Source organism: Cervus canadensis, chromosome 22 (genome assembly GCF_019320065.1).
Source record: "Cervus canadensis isolate Bull #8, Minnesota chromosome 22, ASM1932006v1, whole genome shotgun sequence".
NCBI classification, from domain to species: domain Eukaryota; kingdom Metazoa; phylum Chordata; class Mammalia; order Artiodactyla; family Cervidae; genus Cervus; species Cervus canadensis.
In genome coordinates, this window is record NC_057407.1 from 6123105 (window position 1) to 6146980 (window position 23876).

Consider the following 23876-nt stretch of genomic DNA (forward strand, 5'->3'; position numbering starts at 1 on the left):
GGGGTCACAAAGAGTCAGACACTATTTAGTGACTAAACAACAACCTGATTGTTTACCATGTTGTATTAGTCTCTGTCATACGGCAAAGTAGATCCACTATACGCAGAAATCTGTCCTCTCATTTTCGGACTTCCTTCCTGTTTGGGTCAATGCAGAGCCTTGAGTAGGGCCCCCTACTATATACAGTAGGGAATACTGTATACAGAGCTATACCATAGGTTCTCATTAGTTACCTAGACTTTTGGATTTTATGCTTCCTGAAGACAAGGGCAGTCAGTCTCACGTGCCTCTGAAAAGTTAGCACCAAACAAGGATTCTACATAAACGAAAATATGAGTGATGATGATATATGTGGGCATGCTGAGGGCTCCCTAGTCCACTTTCCCCCAAATAGAACCCACAGCCCACTCAGCTTAGGACCTAGGGGGAGGGGACAGCCCAAGAGGGGCTGTGATCTAACAGAGACACACACCCTGCTGCCCCCTTGCCAGCCTCAAGGACATGTGAGCTGGCATGAAGCCACCAGCATCCTCTTGAAGTCCTGGGAGATCTAATTACCCAGACAAGGAGAAAGTGTTGAGTGAGTGAACGCCAGGGTCTGGAATAATCCATTTTCTGACTGCCACAGTTAATATGAAGCCAGGCTGCAAAACTGTCCCTCTGATGTTCTGACAACGGGCTCCCGAGAAAGCTGGCTGTTTGATCTGGAACTGCCAGCTTCTCTGTCTCCCCCAGAGGTTTCCTAAATTGTCCTAACAATTACCATCTTGGGGAGCCAGCCGTGTTTCGGGCCGCCGCACAGTAGCAAAGAAAATGCAGCCGCCATGTGGGAGGCTGATGGAGACCACCTATGGGGCTGCAGTGAGTCCCAGCTCCAACGTTTAATTCTGAGCAGTGGAGGGTGGTTGGGGGGGACTTGCCATTTATGTATGGTATTTCTTTTCAGTATTATCACCGTTTCACAGACGAAGAAACTGAGACATAATGTTAAGGCCAAGGTCACTCGCCAACAGGTTGCAGAAGTGACATCTGAACCCAAGCCAGCCTGGCCCAAGTCCCCACTCTCCAGTGTGTTCTAGATGCCGGCAAATCTTAGATGTTATTTCCTCTCCCTGTTTTGTGTATTTAAATTTCAGAGTCCTTCATGACACATCCAGAAGTTTTGTCCTTGAAAAGTGCATGGAATGATGATTTTATGCTGGTGTGTTTCTTGGTTAATGGATATCGTTTACCTTTTGCTGTAAATATCTAAGAAAGAATTACCTCCAGCAGATGCAGGGCCAAGCATACAGAGTTTAAGCGTGTCGGCCAACCCCTTTTGTAGAAAAGCCTAAAGTGAAACAAAAGGCAAGAAAGTCCCAAGCACCTACTAAGTACCAGGCATTGGAACCATTCCTTCATTTGTTCATCGATTCATGCGGCAGGTGTTCCTTGAGCACCTATCATGGGCTAGACATAGTTCTAGGCCCCGGGGATAGAAGCAGCAGTGAACGAAATAAAAAATGTCACTGCTCTTGTAGGGCTTGTGTTTGAGTGTGGGTGGCAAGAAAAAGAGCTAAGAAAATGGAGAAATAATTGAGATTGTTCGTTGTCATATGGCTCTGGGGGAAATAAGCAAGGGCCAGGGGAGTAAGAACAGAACAGTCATTGGCGATCCTGAGATCAGGAGGCAAAGAGGACCTGCAAAATGAAAGGGAAGCTGCCCCATGGAACGAGGGGGAAGCGTGGACAAAGGCTTGGAGGTGGGGCCTGAGGGGAAGTCAGCAGGGGCTGGACGACCAGGGGAGCAGAAGGACTGTGGGGTTTCCTCCTTAGTGGGGTTAGACGCTGGAGAGCTGAGAACAGGAGAGGGACGTAGTGTGTTATCTCATTCATTCTCACCATGCCCTGCAGAGCAGGTGCCAAATCTGAACTCCAGCAGGTGAGGAGATACCAGGGCACTGAGTGGGTATGGCTCAGCCAGTGAGGAAGGGACAGGGCCACCTTTTGGACCTGGACCTGGGTGAGGATCTCAGTATCACCCAGCCAGCCAGGGGTCAGCATGGCCGGAAGCCCAGCCCAAGTCTCCTAGCACAGTACTCCAACCCCCAGAGGTCTTGCTGCTTTGTTCTGTTCCTTATGGCTTTGTTGCTGAGCCTCAGGCTGAACAGAAGTTAATGGTGTGTGATTTGAGGGTTCATCCGGAACATTTTGTTTCTCCATGTAATTTCGAGTCGAGGCAGAGATGTGTGTTGCTGGTTGCTAGGCAACCAGGTGCGACCCAGTGAGTGCTGGGGGTGATGATTCTCCCCAGACAGAAATGGCAGATCCACCTACCCTCCCCTTTCTGCAGCACCCCCCTAAATCCAGACCCTCTCAGCCAGGCAAGTGAACCCCAGGGACTCGATGATGGGGGGAAAGAATGCAAAGTAGGTGCAAACAGGAGAGGGTGATGATTCCAAACAAACATTAAATGGGTTCAGGCCTAAAGGAAAACTAGAGGAGTACCTATCCCAATATGTAGGGGAGGTCCTTTATGACCATAATAATAGCCCTCCCTCTTACCATGTACCAAACACTGGTTCGAGCACATTAGTATAGAGTTAGGTGCTCAGTTGTGTCTGACTTTTTGCGACCCCATGGACTGTAGCCCACTGGGCTCCTCTGTCCATGGAATCTTCCAGGCAAGAATGCTGGAGTGGGTTGCCAATCCCTTCTCCATTCTCGCCATCCTTCCCTCTCTAAGCACATTATTGTCGTTCTTGTTCAGTCAGTCAGTCGTGTCTGACTCTCTGTGACCCCATGGACTGCAGCACGCCAGGCTTCCCTGTCCATCACCAACTCCCGGAGCCTGCTCAAGCTCATGTCCATCGAGTCGGTGATGCCATCCAACCATCTCATCCTCTGTCGTCCCCTTCTCCTCCTGCCTTCAGTCCTTCTCAGCATCAGGGTCCTTTCTAATGAGTTGGCTCTTTGCATCAGGTGGCCAAAGTATTGGAACCTCAGCTTCAACATCAGTCCTTCCAATGAATATTCACGATTGATTTCCTTTAGGATTGACTGGTTTGATCTTCTTGCAGTTCAAGGGACTCTTAAGAGTCTTCTTCAACACCACAGTTCAAAAGCATCAATCCTTTGGCCCTCAGCCTTCTTTATGGTCCAACTCTCACATCCATACATGACTACTGGAAAAACCATAGCTTTGACTAGATGGACCTTTGTTGGCAAAGTAATGTCTTTACTTTTTAATATGCTGTCTAGGTTTGTTATAGTTTTTCTTCCAAGGAGCAAGCATCTTTTAATTTCATGGCTGCAGTCACCATCTACAGTGATTTTGGAACCCAAGAAAATAAAGATTCTCACTGTTTCCATTGTTTCCCCATCTATTTGCCATGAAGTGTTGGGACCAGATGCCATGATCTTAGTTTTTAGAATGTTAAGTTTTAAGCCAGCTTTTTCACTCTCTCACTTTCATCAAGAGGCTCTTTAGTTCCTCTTCGCTTTCTGCCATAAGGATGGTGTCATCTGAATATCTGAGGTTATTGATATTTCTCCCTGCAATCTTGATTCCAGCTTGTGCTTCATTCAGCCCAGCATTTCACATGATGTACTCTGCATATAAGTTAAATAACCAGAGTGACAATATACAACCTTGACGTAAGCACATTAACAAGTATCAACTCATTGTATCTTCATAGCAAGCCTAGGAAAGAGGTACTGTCAAAATTCCCATTTTAGAGATAGGAAAACTGAAGCACCTGGGGGTTATGTCTATCCTGTAAGTGGCAGAACCCCTTCATGGATCAATGCAAAGAGATGACTTGTTGGAAAAGACCCTGATGCTAGGAAAGATTGAAGGCAAGAGGAGAAGAGGGTGGCAGAGGGTAAAATGGTTAGATAGCATCACCAACTCAATGGCAAACTCCGGGAGATAGAGAAGGACAGAGGAGCCTGGCATGCTGCAACCTGTAGGGTCGCAAAGAGTCAGACATGACTGAGCATGACTCAGCAACAACAACAAAAAGTGGCAGAAGCAGGTGGTCTGGCCCCAAGTCCAGCACCAAAACAAGTGGGTGGATGGCCCGTCTGAGACCTGATTGGGGGTCAGCAAGGAGAAATGGAACACAGGAGAGATTTACTCAAAAACTGGAGTTGAATCAGTTCAGTTCTTATCGTGGCCCTACTGTGCGCTGGACAGTTTGCTTTATACAGAAATGAGGTGAAGAAATGGAGGAAAAGGCGTGGAGGCAGGTAGACCTAAGCCGGCCATCGGACTGTTTACCAGGGTGTGGTGGCTACTGTGAGAGAAGAGAAAGATGCTGGGAGAGGATGGTGTTAAGGCAGACCCCAGAGGAAAGGAGACAGACCCAGACCTGGAAAAGGAACCAAAGTTGGAAGGAGAGGCATTTCAGGTGGTGTTTTATCACCTGGGATTAGAATGAATTTTTTAGGCATCTGTCTCCACCCCAGACTGCAAGCTCCTCAAAGCAGGAATAACATGCATTAATGGAATTAATAACCTGGGAAGGGTTGTGAATTTCACATACCTTGGACTGGACTTACTTCTCACAGGAAAGCAGGACTGTATCAGCACCTGCAGGATTTGAAGTGGAGGGGAAATATTCATCTCTGTGTCCTCAGGAGACAGTACGTATCTGACATTTTGGATGCAGCAATCATGAAATGTTTATTTAACAAATATGTGAACAGAGAAGAAAAGGAAATCAAAGAATGAATGGATTAGTGAGTGAGAGAGAGGGATTGGTTTTAATTGTTGAAGAGGGAATATTAGGCACTATTTGTTGAGCATTTAGAGCCAATGCACCTTCCATAGTGGGGACATAAGAGTCTGAGGGGCACTTAGGAGAGATCAGAGCATCGTTCACTGTGAGTCAAAGGATGGCAGTTTGGGGAGGGAGATCCACTAAGGAGCCGCTGCAGGGACAGCCAAATGAGAGATGCGAGGACCCCAAACCCAGATGATGATCTCAGGCCTGAAGAAGAAAGGTCAGATCCTAGAAATCCCAGGGCGGCTGGCCAGTATGGTCAGAAGGGGGGATAGATTTCAAGGAAATGAAGAGCTTGGTCTTAGAGCTCCCGAGTTAGAGATGCATTAATAGAGACATCCGGGTGGGGCTACACTGTGGGCTTCTTGACATCCTGAGCCAGGGGTTGAAAGAGAAAGAGGACAGGACTGCAAATTCCTGAAACACAAGAACCCACTTCCAGATCCACATCTGGGGCAGACATCACTAATCAATCCCGATACACAGACTCTTCAAACTCAACTCCAGGTAGCCCTTGCTAATCAGTCATAGTTGACTTGCAAGATGAAATTTATTTGTGGCTCCTGTCCTAGAGGTGGCATGAGTAGCCCTGAGATTTGACTATTCTCTGAAAGCTGAAATAGAAGAGGGAAAGGGGTAATGAGGGAGCAGTGATGGGAGCGGTGAGGCCTCAGAGTTAAGGTCAGATGTGAACCACCCGAGGTCCAGGTAAGAATCACGACATTTTCCCTCTGTAAGAAAGACTTTGAAGGCTTACAGAGTTTCAGCACTTAAACTCTCGAAGAGGTTTCTTTTTTTTTTTTAAGGAACTTTGTTTTTTTTTTTATATTTAGTTATTTTTAATTGATTAATGATTGCATTACAATATTGGTTTGATTTCTGCCGCACATCAACATAAATTAGCCATAAGTGTACATCTGTCCCCTCGCTCTTGAACATCCCTGCCACCTCCCTCCCCATCCCACCCCGCCAGGTTGTTACAGAGCCCCGCCGATGTGAGATCCTGAGTCATGCAGCAGATTTCCATTGACGATCTACTTTACGTATGGTAGTATGTATGCTTCCACGCTGCTCTCTCTATTCATCTCACCCAGTCCTTCCTCTCCCCAACCCTTGTCCGTACGTCTGTTCTCTATGTCTTTATCTCCACCACTGCCCTGCAACTAGGTTCATCAGTACCATCTTTCTAGATTCCACAATATGCATTAATATACGACATTTTTTTTTTCTCTTTCTGACTTACCTCACTCTGTATCATAGGCTCTAGGTGGATCTCTCTCGCTAGAACTGACTCAGATGCATTCCTTTTTATGGTTGAGTAGTGTTCTATTGTATATATGTACCATAGTTTCTTTATCCATTCGCCTGTCGAAGGACATCTAGGTTGCTTCCATGTCCTAGCTATTGTAAGTAGAGCTGCAGTAAGCGTGGGGGTACATGTGTCTTTTTCAGTTTGGATTTCCTCAGAGTGTATGCCTAGAAGTGGTATTGCTGGGTGGAATGGTGGTTTTACAAAGAGTTGGACAAGGCTGGGTGACTGAACAACAATCACATTTCATTATTGTTCTTAGTTTTTTAAAGAATCTCCATACTGTCTTCCATAGTGGTTTTATCGATTTACATTCCCACCAGCAGTGCAGGAGGGTACACTTTTCTCTGCTCCCTTTCCATCACCTTTTGTTTCTGGACCTTTTGATGATGTCCATTCTGACCAACGTGAGGTGATGTCTCATCGTAATTTTGATTTGCATTTCTCTAATAATGAGTGATGTTGAGCATCTTTTCATGTGTTTATTAGCCATCTGTATTAAAGGAACTCTTTTTTTAAGCAAAATCACCCAGCGATTGGGCTTCCCAGGTGGCGCTAGTGGTAAAGAACCTGCCTGCCAGTGCAGGGGACTTAAGACACCTGGGTTCGATCCCTGGGTTGGGAAGATCTTCTGAAGAAGGACATGGCAACCCACTCCTGGAGAATCCCATGGACAGAGGAGCTTAGCCGGCTCCAGTCCATGGGTCACAGAGTTGGATATGACTGAAACAACTTAGCACGAATGTACACACCCAGCTATTATTATTCATTTGTCCCAAGTAGTGAAAATGCATCCATCCTTAGGAAGAATAATATTCTGAAGGTACAGTTTGACAACTTTCCTGAGAAGCCTAACTAGTCTCAACTGACTTCAGCTTTATTGTTTGGTAAATGTCCTAAGGAACATACTTTTCTCCTACTGTGGACTCTGTAGCCTGCCAGCCTTTCATGCCACGCCTGCTTCATGAGCACCTACTATGTACTGGGCTCTATTCGAAGTAACAGGACAGTCTTCACCATGGAGCGCCCAGCAAATTAGAGCAAGAGCCAGCCTCAGAGCCAGCTATGGTCTCACCAGTGACCGTCCCCGGTGACCCTTCCTCTTTCACAGCCAGCTTAACAGCTGGAAACAGAATGTGTTCTGTCATCTTCCAAGAAAGCGTTGTAGTCAGCCTGCCAGCAGGCCTGCTCCCGACATGACCGGAGCAGGGGCATGGCCGGTCAGCAGGGTAACCATCCCCTCTCCCCAAGAGGAGGGCGGACTCATCCCCCAGCAGGACAGGCACAGCCGGGCTGGCCGAGGACCTGGCAGCCCTCGAGCATCACAGGAACCAGGTTCCCAAAAGCAGGCACAAGTGACTTCTCCAGGGCTCAGGGTTAGCACAACTGCAGAAAGGCTTGCTAAAGGAAGCACAGGCTCCCAAAACACACTTCTAAATAAGAACACACTTCAGAGAGAACGTGGCACATGTCTAGAGAGAAACTTCACTGGGTTTTGCCAGGAATCAGTAAATGGTGTGATGATCACCTTGGCGGCTCCAGTTGGAGTCACTGAGTGTGTTTTCCCAGCTGCCTCTTTGCTCTCAGTATTAGCTGGAGCCTTGGTCAGTCCAGCATGGGCTTTCCTAGTAGCTCAGATGGTAAAGAATCTGCCTGCAATGCAGGAGACCCAGGTTCAATTCCTGGGCCAGGAAGATCCCCTGGAGAAGGGAATGGCAACCCACTCCAGTGTTCTTGCCTGGAGAATCCCATGGGCAAAGAAACCTGATGGGCCACAATCCATGGGATCGCAAAGTCAGACACAACCGAGCAACTAACACTCGGTCAGCCCAGCATCTTTATCCAGCTCGAGGCTGCACCCAGGACCACACCGGTCCCCTGAGCAAAGAGACAGGAAATACCTGGCCCCTGAAACAGCGGTAATGCTGACCCTTCTCTGTTGCACGGGCAATGACAGAGGTGGCCTTTGTCAAGTTATCGGAGAGACATGCAGAACATCTGAAGTATAAAAGAATGCTCGACAGTGTGTGGGGAAGCAACAACATCCATGGTAGGTTCCTGGTGCAAATGCTTAGCCTGTCCTGAAAGAGCCTGTGTCACAGAGCAACAGGGGCGTGGGGTCTTGACGTCTCGAGGCTGGGGTGCTAGTCCTACTTATGCCACTAATGGCTGCATGTACCCAGTCAGGTCACTTCGGCTGCCTCCTCCATGGGGTGTCACAAGGCTATCAGCTTCTGCAGTTGAAGCCCTTTAACCCGTACACGTGTGTATGTGTGTGTGTGTGTGTATGCTCAGTCGTGTCCGACTGTGGCCCAGAACTGTAGCCTGCCAGGCTCCTCTGTCCATGGAATTTTCCAGGCAAGAATACTGGAGTGGGTTGCCATGTCCTACCCCAGCAGATCTTCCCGACCCAGGGACCAGGCCCACGTCTCTTGTGCCTCCTGCGTTGGCAGGCAGATTCTTTACCACTTGTGTCACTGATGCCTACTCTATGCCAAGCACTGTGGGCCAGGCATTGCCTTACACAGCCCCCTCATCAGGTCTCTGGGGGCCTGCGGGATCTCCCTATTTTATAGCCCAAGTAGCCCAGAGAAGATGAGTGACTTGTCCCAGGTCACGCAGCTGAAGAAAGTGGAAGAGCTGGAGCCACCACTATTCACTGGAGGCCGTGACCACACAACTCAGTGTCCGGAGGATCAAAATGAATAAGTGCGTGTCTCACTCGCTGCCAGAAGAGCCTGAGTCTGTGTGTGGCAACAGGGTTGCACGGTTAGACGTCCAAGTGGGTATAGAAGAGCTGGGGGGGTGGGAGTGACATTCCTGCTCACTAGTGTGTGACCGGTGCTTGCGGAGATGCCGGTGCACGTGGGTGCACAGTCACCGTTCACCGAGTGACAGAAACGGCAAGCTGATGAAGGAAGGCACGAGGCCACACACGCACCAGCTCAGAGCGGGACTCAGGCCGGCTTCCCTGGGTTCCCTTCTCGCTCTGCCACTTCCTAGTTGTGTGTAAGACGGGATGATCATAGTGTCCCCTTCAAGGAGCCACACTGGGGATTAAGTGAGTCTGTGCACCGGCACGCTGTTTGCCTAGAACCTGGCGTGGAGTAAACACTCAGCGTTGCCTGTGAGGATGGTGAGGACCAGGGGTTTAGCCAGAGGGTTGCGTGCCTTTGTTGTTATTTAGCATTAGCGCTATTGCTCTGTGCTGCTTGCTCTCTGCTGGTACCAACTGTGGGTCCAGCCGGGGGCCGCCCGCCCCCTCCCTCTCCCTCTCCCTCCTCCCCCCTCTCCCTCCTCCCACCCCATCTTTCCTCCTCCACATGCACACAGGGAGTGGTTCCTGCCTGCCAGCCATAACCAAGGACACAAAATGAAATGACGCAGATCTTGCCTTTCAGGAGCTCAAAATTAAGTAATCCAGGAGTCAGTTGAAATACCACTTAATAACTTCCGTAAGGTAGGGGGGGTGGGGGGGAGGTGAGCGGCATGGAAGGGCCATTAGATGAGAGTAAGGCCAGCCAGGGGCGGCCCCTGAAGAAGGTGCTGTGACCCATCCCAGGAGGGTGAGGCCGGAAAGGCAGCCAGGCATGCAGATGGCCAGGCCGAGGGAGCACGGGCACGCTGGAGGCAGTGAGGAGAGATGAGAGGCTTGCCATCAAAGTGGCATCCGCGGTGGTCTGCCCTGTAGCTGTCCTGCCCCCTCACACAGGGCAGGCTCGCCCCCTCCATCAGCGGGCAGCACCTCCGCTGGGTGCGGGCCACAGGCTGACTCTGCAGGCTCAGAAGGCCCCTTGTAGAAGCTTAATGGCTTTATGAATGAATGATACAACTACAGGAGAAGTGGGTCTCAGAATTTCTGAGCAACAAGGGCTTCCCTGGTGGCTCAGACAGTAAAGCATCTGCCTACAATGTGTGGGAGACCCAGGTTTAATCCCTGGGTCAGGAGTATCTCCTGGAGAAGGAATTGGCAACCCACTCTAGTACTTGCCTGGAAAATCCCGTGGACGGAGGAGCCTGGTGGGCTACAGTCCATGGGGTCGCAAAGAGTCGGACACGACTGAGCAACTTCACTTTCACTTTCACCAAGCTCCTCAGTCGAGAGGAAGCAGAGGCCCAGCAGGGTCACACGGCCAGTGAGTGTTTAGAGGAAGATCAAGATGGGAAGCCAGGCCCCAGCCTCACACACTCACTCCTCACGACCTGTTTTTGTGTGTGTGTATTAATAGCTCAGTCGGGTCCGACTCTTTACGACCCCGTGGACTGTAGCCCACCTGGCTCCTCCGTCCATGGGGATTCTCCAGGCAAGCATACTGGAGTGGGTTGCCATGCCCTCCTCCAGGGGATCTTCCCGACCCAGGGAGCGAAGCCAGGTCTCCTGCATCACAGGTGTATTCTTTGCCATCTGAGCCACCAGGGAAAGGTTTTTGTTTGGGTTCCCCAAGAGCAGAGTGTGAGCCAAGGGTGGGGTGCAGGTGGTATGTTTGGGAGTCATCTCAGGAGTGAGAGAGCAAGAAAAGAAAGCAAGGAAGAGAGAAATGCCACTGGGGGTGTGCTGGTGACTTGATTGCGCTGCAGGGGACCAGGGCCATGTCCCACTTGACCTTGGCAGGGAGCATGTGGGAAGCACCTGAGAATTGTCCCTCCAAAGGTACAGGGCTGGAGTGTCTATCCTGACTCCCAGCTCCCGCTGGGTGTGGTTTGGGGTAATTCTCGGCACTTGTGGGCCCCCTGCTTAGTGGCACCCAATGAACCCCCAGATGCAGGAAGAGCCCTGAAGCTGAAGGCAGATTTGGAGGGCACGTGAAGGGTGTGGCCGGTGTGCTCGGAGCTGCCCGCCACGGCTGCAGTGCGGAGTCATGGAGAACTGAGGGGCTGGGGCACAAGAACTCTTGCCACAGTTCCTTATGAGATAATAATAGTACCAGCAATGGTTTTCATTCGTCGAGGTGTTTCCCTGCACCGAGTGCAATGCTGCGTCCGTTATGTTCATCACCTGAGGAAATAGGGACCAGTTAGCCCCTTGGAGGATTCCCAGGGGGCTCAGCGGTAAAGAATCTGCCTGCAATGCAGGAGACGCGGGTTCGATCCCTGGATCAGGAAGATTCCCTGGAGGAGGGAACGGCAACTTACTCCAGTATTCTTGCCTGGAGAATACTATGGACAGCGGAGCCCAGTGGGCTACAGTCCATAGGGTTGCAAAGGTCAGACACAATTGAAGTGACTTAGCACGCAATTACACTATTAATGGGGCTTCCCTGATAGCTGAGTTGGTAAAGAATCCGCCTGCAATGCAGGAGACCCCAGTTCAATTCCTGGGTCAGGAAGATCCACTGGAGAAGGGAAATGCTACCCACTCCAGTATTCTGGCCTAGAGAATTCCTTTGATTGTATAGTTCATGGGGTTGCAGAGTCAGACATGACTTAGCAACTTTCACTTTCACACTATTAATGATTAAAATAATAAAAATGAAAGGGATGTTCAGTGAGCTATGAGAACATTCAAAAACAGGTCCAATCTGAAGGGGACAGAGAGACAGGTTCAGCCAAGTTCAGTGTGAATGAGAGGGGAGAGCAGTCCAGGCAGCAGGAACACCATCTGCAAAGGCCCTGAGGCAGGAGAGCACTTGTACTGAAGCTGTACTAGAGAGGCTGGTGGCGCTGGAGTGTATTGGCAGGGCGGGGGAATGAGACTTAGAAGAAAGCAGGGGTCACACTGTCCAGGGCCTTCCAGATCTCGGCAAGGAGAGCAGATTTCTCTCTGTGCAACGGAAGCCCCTGGAGCACCTTCAACAAGGGTTTGACATTCACACAGTGCAGTTCATGCTTTTAAAACATCCCTCTGACCACTAGGTGGAGAATGGGCTGAGGGTGGCAGCAGGAAGATGGCTAGCTGAAGTCCTCCTGGACTGATACGCAGGCAGTGAAGGGGAGTGGTCAGATCTGAGTTAAGTGTTCCTTTGAGTGGAGGGACACACAGGTAGTAAGTGATGAAGCCAAGTTTTTAACCCAGGAATATTTGTCTCCAAGTTCATATCTAAAAGCAGGGCCATTTCCGCCTCCGGGGGATCTTCCTGGCCCAGGGATCAAACTGTGTCTCCTGCATTGCAGGGGTATTCTTTACCACTAGCACCACCTGGGAAGCCCCTCATATCAAAAGGTTATATGGAAATAAGTGTACATTTTCGTACAGTACATATTGAATTCCCCCCTATAAATTAAACTTTGAATCATTCAAATAAAACATGAATACATTCTCCTGGGTTAAAATAAAAATATTTTAGTCCAAGTTAGAGTCCCAACCACTGCAACCAATCGGATTGCTCTTTTCCTCCCCAGAGGTGCCACCATCATGGGTTTGAAACAGATCCTTACAGAAGCTTTGCTACATATTTACGTATATATGTACCTATAGGAAATATAAACTATGGCTTTATTGAGTTTTCTGTTCTGTATAAATGGAATCAAACTGTACAAATTGCTCTGCAACTTGCCTCTTCCCCTCAGTTTGTGCTATATTAGTACATATAAATGGTGGCATTTTCTAATTGTTGCATAATATTTTATGGACTGGATGCACCACAGTGGATTTAGCCCACTCACTTTCCAAAGATGGAAATGCATTTTTCTATAAATGTTATAGCTTTTGAAGGGCTCGTGGGTTTTTTTTTTTTTCCTTTTAAAATGTAAGACTTTTATTTATGCTAATGGAGGTACCCACGCTGCAGTGACAACACAAATATTTAGCAACTCTGAGCCTGGTGACTAAATTTTCCCATTTTCTTCAGGTGCCTGGAATCCCTGGGAGTTAGCTCTTATCTGTTGCTAAGTCTGTGTTTATAGCTCAAAGCTGTCTCCAGAACAGGGGAAATGGTGGGGTTATTGACTTTTAGGTGCAGGGCCCTGAAATAGGCATCTGGGCATGATATAGAAATAGTACAGCTGTGGATTCTCAGAGACATGGGGTCCAGTCCCAGCTGTAGCTGTGTGACCTTGAGCAAGTCACTTGACCTCTCTGAGCCTCAGTTTTCCCATCCACAAAATGGACTTTGTAATCCTCGTCTTATAGAATGGCCAGAGGTGAATGCAAGCTACACGTGTTGAGTGATGATCACCGGAGAGCACAGATGTGTGCATTTAGTGCCCCTCTGTCTGCAGCCCCAGCATACTGGAAAGAACGGGGTGATGGTGTGGGGTGGGCCAGAGGAGTTCGTCCTGCATCTCTAAAGGGGTCACTCAAGGTCACAGTGAAAAGACGTGAATACTCTGTCACTGCTCTCAATGCCGTGTGAGGTCGCATTTGAGCTCAGAGATTTTCTGCCTGGATTCTGGGCACCTGTGGTGTGCCAGGCACTTCTCATATAGCTGTATGCCTTTCATTTGCACCCCAGCAGGCAAAAACAGCGAGTCTCCCCTCTGCCCCAATTTACAGATGAAGTGACTGAGGTTCTGAGAGGGAGTGTCACTTGCCCAAGTGGCAGGTTGAGGCTGGAATTTGGTCCCTCTGCTTCTGGAAGCTTCCCTGAGGCTGCAGGCAGCCGCTCAGCAGAGCGCTCTGTCCTGGACCAACAGGGATGTTGCACCTCTCGTGATGACATCGCAGATGTCTGTGTTCAACAATCAAGAGCCCTTCACAGAAGAAGAGAAAAGTGGCTTTTCTGGCCTCCTGTTCCCCAAAAGGATGAGATAAAGGCTACTCAGAGGTCACCAAAGGACAGTTTGAATCAAATCTCTTAAACGACGCTGATGGACAGAGAATATGAAATGTCCATAATTTTGTGTGTGCCTTAAGGCTCAGTTTGTTTTTGAGCTGATGAGCAAGATGAGAACCTTTTGGTGGAAAGGGCCTGGGCCAGGAGTCAGGAGTCCAACCCCAGCTTTGCAACTGAATCACTGTATCTGAGCCAAGATACTTCCCCATCTCTGGGCCTCACTTTTCCCACCTGTCAAATGGGAGTGAAACTGGCTGACCACAGGACGTGTCCTGCTCCAGCAATGGGGGAACCTGGGGCAGGGGATGGGAGGGGGGTGGTGGGGTGCTTCTGGGATAGAGTGGCCAGATTTAACAAAGAAAAGTGTAGGATATCCAGTGAAATTTGAATTCCAGATAAAAAATAATTTTTATTAGTTTGTCCCCAATATTAGAGGAGATATAACTTAAAAATTATTTGCTGTTTATCTGAAATTCAAATTTAAGTGGTCATCCTGTATTTTGTCTGGCAACCCTATTCAGCGCCTTCACCTCCACTGGACCCCTCAGTTCTTTGCTGCAGATAATTGATATCTTCACAGGTTCTAGATGAACTCCTGGCCACCCACCTTCCCACCAGATCCTCACCACCCGGTTCCAACCTCCCCACCAACACCCAGTTTCCTGTTGACATAGAAATTCTAGAGCCGTGAGCTGAGGGGTTTCATGGGTCTAGGAAATCCTACAGCAGAGGTAGGGATGGAGATGCAGCTGAACTTGGGGACTTAAATCAGTGGAGAGGTTTGTGTCCGTGTGTGTCACAAAGGCTGGAGGGACACAGTGTCTGTGGGTGCTCACAAGCGGCTGATCTCATCGTGTGCCGCGTCTACGTGTGCACGCACAAACTAGTGGCACTGCGTCCGTGTGTAACCAAGAAGCGGGCCAGGGCTGTGGTCAGGCGCGTTCCCACCAGCGCTGAAAGCCACATCCATGGGTGTGCACCGCATCCGCCTGAGCCGTGTGGGGCTGGACGCCAGGTCTGTGTGTGAGCCCCTGGGTCCTCAGGAACCCCCGCTGGGGCCATGACGTATCACAGAGACACCTCCCTCTGCTGAGGGCCCATCGACAGCATGATAGGATGGTGAGACAGCCTGCGGGCCCCCAGAGAGGGAGAGTGAGCCACACAAGGTCACACAGCAGGTGAAAATGCACGCAACCCAGGTCTTTGACAGAAGGTAAGACAGTGGAGAAATACCCGGGAGGCACATCCCAGGCCCAGACCAACACAGCAGAGGCGGTGTGGTAGTTGGTAGTGGTGGTGTGGTCGTTAGGAGTAGTGATGGTCACAAGTGGCAGCATGCTTGTTAGTGGCCGTGGTGGCAGTTAGTAGTCACGGCTGCGTCTATCAGGGTCAGTGTGTACCAGGCACTATTTACACACATCGTGGTCCTGATCCTCCGTCAACCCTGCAAGGCACTTGGAATCTTCCTGGACCAGGGATAGAACCCGTGTTCCCTGCATTGGCAGATGAACTTCCAGCCACTGAACCACCAGGGAAGTCCAGAAAGACCTCTCCGGTACCCTGAAGGCTGCCGTTTGCCATCCTCAAGGCTGAGCCTGAAATGGCTAAGAAGAGCAAGTAGAGGGATGGGAACTGGCCAGGGCCAAGGCTCAGAGCCTGGGGGAAAAGCCCGTGTGTGTCCAGTCCAGCTGGACAGAGATGCACTTTGGGGCAAAGCTTCCTCAGGTATCCAGTGACACTGCGGGCATTACAACAAATTGTTCCTGTTCAGCGAAAGAACCCACATTCTGCACTCAGCTCTCTTCTTGCACATAATTAACAGAATACAAATTCTGACTCCAGTAGAAGACTTGAGCCACATGCTGGGGCATTGTTTTTTTACCGTGAGGACACACTTCCCTCACCTAAACTGTTCACAGAGAGCGTTCACACCGCTTCCTCTGCGGTGTACGGCTTACCACAGCCTCAGGCTTATTTTGCTCCCATTTTATTGACGAGGACACTGAGTTTCCAGGGGATGAAACAACCAGCCCAAGTTCATCCACAAACCTGACTCCCCACCCAATACTCTGTCCTCTGCCTTTTGTACAAAAGGAAACTCAGGTTCAAAAATCTGTGGTTCCACACAGTGTCTGCTATCAACTGCTGGGCATTTGTGTCTCTGAATTTTCAAGGCCTTCCTGGCTTTGTCCAGTGGATATTTGACACAGTATTTTAATTTTTAATATACTAAATGGTGAGATGCCCTTTAATCTAAATTGAATCTCCAGCACCATTCATCTCTCACACCAGCCTGGTAGTTTTGCTCCCAAAATAGGCACTGTTAATTTTCAGCCTAAGGGTGAGGAGACTTTAAATTTCTGCTCCTGGGAAGGGCATGGTCGGTGGCCTGGACCAGGTGGACTGTCCTACCTGTAGGTCTCCATAACAGCTGTCTTCGGATATAAGGCTGTCACAGCCACCAGTGCCCACTTTCAGCCCTTCAGCCAAGTCCATCCTTCATGCCGTATGTGAGGAGACTGAGGTCCAGAGGGAAGTGGATTGTCTGCAGTCACAGGGCCCTTCCACTCTGCCTGTCCTCACCTTGACCAGCCTCCTCTCCATCTCACTGAAAACCCATCTCTTCAAGCTTATTCCTCCAGGAGGTCGTGATTAATGACCCCACTGTCTTAACTGAGCAATAATGACCCAATATCCTCACCTGGGGGCTTCCCTGAGGGCTCAGTGGTAAAGAACCCACCTGCAATCAGGAGATGCAGTTTCGATCCCTGGTCCAGGAAGATCCGCTGGAGAAGGAAATGGCAAACCACTCTAGTATTCATGCCTGGAGAATCCCATGGACAGAGGAGCCCACAGGCTACAGTCCATGGGGTCACGAAAGAGTTGGACACGCCTGACAGACTAACACTTTTCACTGTGAACACATGCTAGCCAGTCCAGCACGGGAGGCTGGGGGCAACATTTCCATGTGCTTAGAACAGGGCCGGCCTGGGTCCTCGGGTCCCAAGAGTGTGCCACGGCCACAGCTGGGTCTCATGAAGGCCCATCTATGAAACGGGCATAACCCAGCTCAAGCTCCCTTCCTCCCACTGCACAGCCAGGACAGTGGATCTCCAGCGCTACCTGTGCTGATAGGCAAGGCCAGTGGGGTGGGGGGAGGTCTCCTGGGGAACAGGACATCCTCAGGCTCTTCTGCAGGGTCTCAGCCATTCTGGCTCTTGGAGGCAGTAGGTGGGCGTCTTACTATGAACATCACAAGAGGCTCAGGACCCAGAACCCCATTTCGGAGACATGTCCATCTCCTGTACCCCTGAACCACAGACTGTAGGATCCCAGGACCACTGAGCCCTGAGCAAGGGGCTCTTCCCTTCGCGGGACTCACCCAGCACCCGCACAGGGCAGGGGTGCAGAGAAGTAGGGGTTGAATGAATAACTGGATGAACGAAAGACTGTTGGAGTCCTAGACTCTGTGACGTGTTAGCTTGTCTATGAGAGTAGATACTGGACCCCGGGTTCTCCGCAACTGGAACAGCAGAACGCCCGAGTCCTCTAACTCCAGCACACTAGTGATGCTGTTTAGGAGATCTTCTGGGTTGAAGCTAGCATTGGGCGCAGGCTCCTGGTGGGTTCCTGCCAGCTTCCTGCCTTGTTTTTGCCTCTCTTCTCTTCTCGCTTTCCCCCTGCCACACGGCCGCCCCCCCTAGGGGTGATTCCTGGCCATGTGTGTCTCCCCAGGACCCCCAGGCCAACCTCTCTGCACTCTGTCCACAGGTTTGCCAGGCACCGCTCCAGACCTGGAGAAGAGAAAGCAGATTTTTGGGCAAAACTTTATACCTCCAAAGAAGCCAAAAACCTTCCTGCAGCTCGTGTGGGAGGCCCTGCAGGACGTGACGCTGATCATTCTGGAAATCGCCGCCATCATCTCCCTGGGGCTCTCCTTCTACCACCCGCCCGGAGAGAACAACGAAGGTAAGACGGCGCCTGGGACCTCCCGCTCCTGGCCTGCAGCACTCGTGCCCGGCCATACCTCAGGGCACCTGGGGCTCAAGGCCACCGTTCCCTCCAGGCTGGGAAACTGAGGCCCAAGGGGCAGTGGGTGGCTGAGCTGGACCTGGGGCTGAGAGTGCCTGGCCCCCCTTCTCCCATGTGGGAAACACAGAGGTTGGATCAACCACGGTCACATTAGAGTGAGCGTTTGTCAGGCACTTAGTGTGCTGAGCTCCAGGCTGAGATACCGTCCTCCAACAGCCCCATGACGTAGGGGCCATGATTATGCCCATTTTAAAGATGAGGAAACCAAGGCACAGGGAAGTGCGTTAACTTGCTCCAGGTCACCCAGCTAAGAAAGAGCCCCCAGGTTTTGCAGTGGGGCTTGTTAAAGACACCACTGCCCAGACTACGCTCTTGTTGTTCAGTCGCTCAGTTGTGTCCCACTCCTTGCCACCCCATGGACTGCAGCACACCAGGCTTCCCTGTCCTTCACCATCCCGCAGAGGTTGCTCAAACTCATATCCATTGAGTCAGTGATGCCATCTAACCATCTCATCCTCTGTCGTCCCCTTCTCCTCCTGCCTTCCATCTTTCCCAGCATCAGGGTCTTTTCCAATGAGTCAGCTCTTCACATCAGGTGGTTAAAGTATTGGAGGTTCAGCTTCAGTCCTTCCAGTGAATATTCAGGGTTGATTTCCTTTAGGATTTTCTGGTTTGATCTCTTTACTGTCCAAGGGACTCTCAAGGGTCTTCCCCAGCACCACAGTTCAAAAGCATCAATTATTTGGCACTCAGCCTTCTTTGTGGCCACTCTCTGGTTATGTTGAATGGAGTCCAAGGGAGAGTGACCCCAAACCTCTATCCAGCTGCTCTCTACAGGCTCCGCACTCTCTCAGCTGAGGACAGACCCTCCGAATTGCCCACCCACGGGCTGCATCCATGCTCGATCTGACATGGTGTCAGCCTCAGGCCCCTTGCCCTCTGGGTGCTCTAGCTTCTGAGTGATCCTGTTTCGGCCCCAACACTGGGCTCCTTGAGGCCCCAACTGTGAGAAAACCCATGATGACGTCAGAGCCCTATGCACCTGATATTCTAGAACACGGATCTCAAACGTCAGCCCACGGCCAAATCCAGCTCACCTCCTGTTTTTGTATGGCCCTTAAGCAAGTCACTTTCCTTCTGTGAATCTCAGTTTCCCCATCTGCTAAACAGGGCAACAGACCTCACCTGGAGAGGTTATAACAAGGAGGTGGTGGAGGGGTGCGTGGACAGCCTGGCACACACAGGGCGCCCAGAGGTGCTGGACCTGCTGCCGCCGTCGGGGGGACCACCCTGGGCTTCCTTCCCTGCATCCCCGTCGGGGATCTCACACTGGGTGCCTTGCAGGAGGAGGCCTCTCAGTCCCGATCCTGCGCTTGCTTCAGGGCCAGCACACCCTGGTGGGGCGACTCTGAGCACACTCTGCCACGTGACACGTCTCGGGCTTGAGAGGGCGTCCTGAAATATGGCCTGGGTTCTGAATGGGGCCATTGCTTGGTGGGTGGAGGAAGTACTGTCCCACTCACCCAGGGAGGGTTCTGGAGCAAACCCACTTTCTCAGTCAGGACTCGGGAGCCCTAATGGAAAACCTCATAAATAAATGAGGAGGTTGGGATTACCATATACACACTAATAGACACTAAAATAGATAACAACAAGGACCTACTATACAGCACAGGGAACGTCGCTCAATATTTTGTAATAACATCTAAGGAAAAAGAATCTGAAAAAGAATAGATATGTACGTATAACTGAATCGCTATGCTATACACCTGAAACTAACACGGCCTTGTAAATCAACTAAACTTATATTTTAAGAAAAGAAAACCTCAGCCTCCATTCTTCCTTTAATTCCAAATACTGAGCACCTGCCAAGGGCTAGGCTTCGCCAACTCCATGCAGCTCCCCTTTATCATGGCGAAGTTTTTTAAGCCTGAATCCCCCTACACGTCTATACGTAAACAGAAAGATAGGCAGACTGATAAATGCATACACATAAACCGTGGGCTATGTAGGATTACGTAAGATATATTGTTTTGCTGTTAGATTTTTATAATCTGATCTGTCATTAGTACAAAAGTATAAATACTATGTTATTAATTATTATTAGGCATCTTAATGTGCTTCATAAACAGATCATCCTTCTAGGTTCACTGCTTCAGGCAAGCAAATAAAAAGTGGAAACCAAATATAGGAAATAATCTCTATGGGCCTCATTTGCCCAAATGAGGAGGTGGTTTCTGAGGTTCCTTATATAGCTGCTTCCCCATTCCCTCCCATGCCAGAATTTCCTGAGAAACTGGCTAACCAAGTCTGTCTGTAAGCTACCTTGATTTTTTTTTTTACCTAATATTACCAGTTGATTCCTTTTTTCTGCATCAGCTCTTTCCAAAGAGGGTTTAAAGCACATAAGTTTGCTCCTTTGATTGGGATATAAATTTGACTTTGAACTTCTTGGCAACCAAAGCAAAAGGTGAATTAGGATGATTTGCATAGCTCAAGTTATCAGTTAGGAGGAAAGGAAGTTCTTTAAGAAGATAGCACATCCCCTGACAATGAACTGTGGGATGAACTTACACATGGGACCTTATGTGCGAGCATGCCGTGTTGTTTTGGTCGTGTCGGACACTCTGCGACCCAATGGACTGTAGCCCACCAGGCTCCTCTGTCCATGGGATTCTCCAGGCAATAGTACTGGAGTGGGTTGACATGTCCTCCTCCAGGGATCGAATCAGTGTCTCCTACATCTCCTGAACTGGCAGGCGGATTCTGGACCACTAGCGCCACCTGTGAAGCCCAGGCCATTATGAGAGATGCGTAATGGGCAGCATTCTTTGCAGAAATTTTGTAGAAAATAGAGAAGAAGATGGTACACTGCTTCTTGCATAAGCCTCGAACAAAGCTAAGGGCGCAACACAAAAGCATAATAAGGAGGGTAATTCCTACTATTTTTAGAGCCACCGCTAGTTGGAAGCTTTTAGGGTAAAAGTTCATTTGATACTCACTTGGCCCTCACAACAGCCCTGTGGGCAGGTAATCTTATTACCCAGGAAACCGAGGCCCTGAGATGGTAAATGACTTGCAAGGTCAGACTCCGGGAACCGGCAGAACCGTGACTCAGACCAAGGCGTTCTGGCTTCCGCGCCCGCGTGCCTGTCTGTCGGCTGCCTTTCCTCAGAAAGGGACCAGGTTGAGTCAGCGCCACCCGGATAAGTGACCTCAGGTGACCCAGTGCAGTGCAAGCTTAGAACTCAGTGGGCAGGGGGTAGAGAGGAGCAGTGGGAACAGAGATCAGGCTCCTGAAGGGGTGCCCCACAGCCCTGCTCTCAGATGCCTGGGGTCGCCTCCGTCCTAGAGAGGCGGGAGCCAAGGCCCGGAGAGGGAAGGACTTGCCTAAGGTCACACAGCTTGAAGGCAGGAGAGCTGGATTTGGAACTCCAAGCTTCTGGTTCTTTCTACTGCCCCTCACTTCTTCCAGCTGAGATACCAGCTCAGGCCGCACTGGGTTGATAAGGGCAGCTGAACACACTTTTTTCCTGCAGAATGGAGTTCTCGGACTTTGTGACTTACTCCTCCCTGATACCCAGGCCCCGGCCTGTGCTCTGAACCTTCCATGGTGCCTGGACCACCCCCTGCCATGGCAGACTTAGGCTGCAGCAGTTACCTTTAAAATGATGCTGTGTACTAAGTTGTGTTAAGTTCCCAACCCAGGAATCAAACCCACATCTCTTATGTCTCCTGCATTAGCAGGCAGGCTCCTGACCACTGGTGCCACCTGGGAAGCCACAGAACAGTGCTGGTGATGGACGAGCACTAGACTGCCTTGCCATACCCAGAACCCCTCCCTGTTTGCTTTCTTGGCTCCAAGACCTCTAGACGCCTATTGGGGGTCACAAGGCACTTTCACAGCAGGGCTAGGGTAGGCATAACCCCTGCTCCCAACTCCCTGCCCATGACAGCTCCCTTAGTGCCAGAGAGCCAGCAGAGTGACCAGCACATAATAGCTGCTTAGAAAATGTTTGTGACTTGACCAGTTTTGAGAGTCCTTATTTGATGCCGGGCCCTGGTAACCACCTCGGAAGTAGTTTCTCCATTTTACTGATGAACAATCACAGGGAAGCCTAGAAAGGCCAAGTGGGTTCCCCAAAGTCACACAGACACACCTTAGAAAGCCCTGGGTCCAAGGAGGGCAGTTGCAGTCTCCCCAGATCCTGTGGTCACAATCTCCGGATCCTGTCCCTGCCCCAGTCCAAGGGAGCCCAGAGGTGACCTCAGCAGGGCCCACCTACACCCTTCTTTCTTCCCCTTCCTCATCTCTTTCTCCTGATTGCCCCAGAGCAGCAGGAGGTGTTCTCAGGGTCTGGTGGCTCCAGGTGATGGAAGGAACCCACACATCTACTTTCTTGCCCTTCCTAGGCACCATGTAGTCATCAGACTGTAGGTCACACAGGTGGCTCGGGGTATTGGTATCCTCACTGGGTATTGGAGGCTCAGATCCAATGAGAGCCGCATAAGACCCTCCTGTGTGCTGAGCGCTGCCTGGAGCTTTGACCTTCCTCCCCTGGAGCCTGGCCTCCGTGACCCATTTTGCAGACAAGCACACCACAGCAGCTCAGGGAGGGCAGTGACTTGCCCAGGACCAGAGAAGGGCAGCAGCAGGGTTTGGACCCAGCTTGTTGGAGGGCAGGTCCCGCCCCAGCCTAGAGGCCTGCCTCACAGTTGCTGGAAGAATGGAAGGAAAGGATGTCAGCAAAACTGCCTTCTTTTAGACCCTAAAGCACCTGCACTGTAGATGACCGTGCCACCCCGCCTGCTTCCTTCCGCTCTGTGCAGGATGTGCGACGGCCCAGGGCGGGGCAGAGGATGAAGGGGAGGCAGAGGCGGGCTGGATCGAGGGGGCCGCCATCCTCCTGTCGGTCATCTGCGTGGTCCTGGTCACCGCCTTCAATGACTGGAGCAAAGAGAAACAGTTCCGGGGCCTGCAGAGCCGCATTGAGCAGGAGCAGAAGTTCACTGTGGTCCGGGCCGGCCAGGTGGTCCAGATCCCTGTGGCTGAGATCGTGGTTGGGGACATCGCCCAGGTCAAATATGGTAAGTGACCCCACTGTTGAGCTGGGGGCTAGAACTGGAGTCCAGGCCAAGGTGGGAATGGGCCAGGGAGACCCAGAGAAGTGGGCCCAGAGCAGAGGGTGGATTCCTGAAGGCTGACCCCCAAGCTAAGATATCTTCTGAGCTTCTTGAAGAGGTGGAAGGCTCATTTCTGGAGGAGGTAGGATTCCAGAATGCATTTAAACCAAAAAATGGCAAATGCACGACACATGTACCACCACTCTCTAAACGTCTACCCTTAGCAGACATTACTGATCGATCTCAGCTCAAACCTGAGATAACATCATCAGGTGACTTCTCAACCAAGCACTCCAAGGACCACTAACACTCAGAGTGGGCTGAGGAAGTGAAATCCCTTTCCCTTCTCTGATTTGGCTGTTAATGGATGATTGTTGTGCTAGAGAAGGTGTTACGGGGAGTGGACAGGAATGGGAAAGCATTCCAGGCCCGTAATGCTGCTGTGGAGAAAGTGAGCAGGCTGGTGCCAAAGGGGATTTAGTTGAGATGTGTCCTAGGTAAGTAGAGGTAAGAGAAGGGGGAAAGATTAGAGGACCCCTTCTCACCAGCCATATTATCCTCCAATAATATTCCTGTCTTGGGGTCTATTCAGCCTAGTCAAGACAGGTTAGTCCCTTCCCAAAGAATTTCCCCAAACCATAGTTGAGGCCAGAGAAGAATGAATCATTGAGAAATCTGGGCCCTAAATCCATGCCATGCCAAGAGAAGTGCTTTAGAAACTAAAGGACATGCCCACTTGAGCTCAGATAGAGGCAGGACCCAACCTCAGTGCTCCAGGCCCCCTGCCCTTCACCCGGCCCCGGCTTCAGCTGCCCATTGGCCTCTGATGAATGCCACCTTGGTTCCTGCACCCTGGGGGCGCTAGGCAGCCTGTTCCAGAAGGCAACTCCTCCTTGCAATCATGCTTGAAGGGAATATTCCAGCCTCTCCAGC

The 23876-nt window shown here is 50.6% G+C and overlaps 1 protein-coding gene across 18 annotated transcripts in view; it reads left to right on the forward strand.

Annotated features, from left to right (window-relative positions):
• The window catches only part of ATP2B2 (ATPase plasma membrane Ca2+ transporting 2), a 365670-nt gene that overhangs the window by 263129 nt on the left and 78665 nt on the right, over positions 1–23876 (forward strand). For all 18 annotated transcript variants that reach the window (XM_043442927.1, XM_043442910.1, XM_043442919.1 and 15 more), the window contains 2 exons: positions 17559–17756; positions 22650–22907. In XM_043442927.1, the coding sequence (XP_043298862.1) occupies positions 17559–17756; positions 22650–22907 (456 nt within the window). The remainder of the gene's footprint in view (positions 1–17558; positions 17757–22649; positions 22908–23876) is intronic.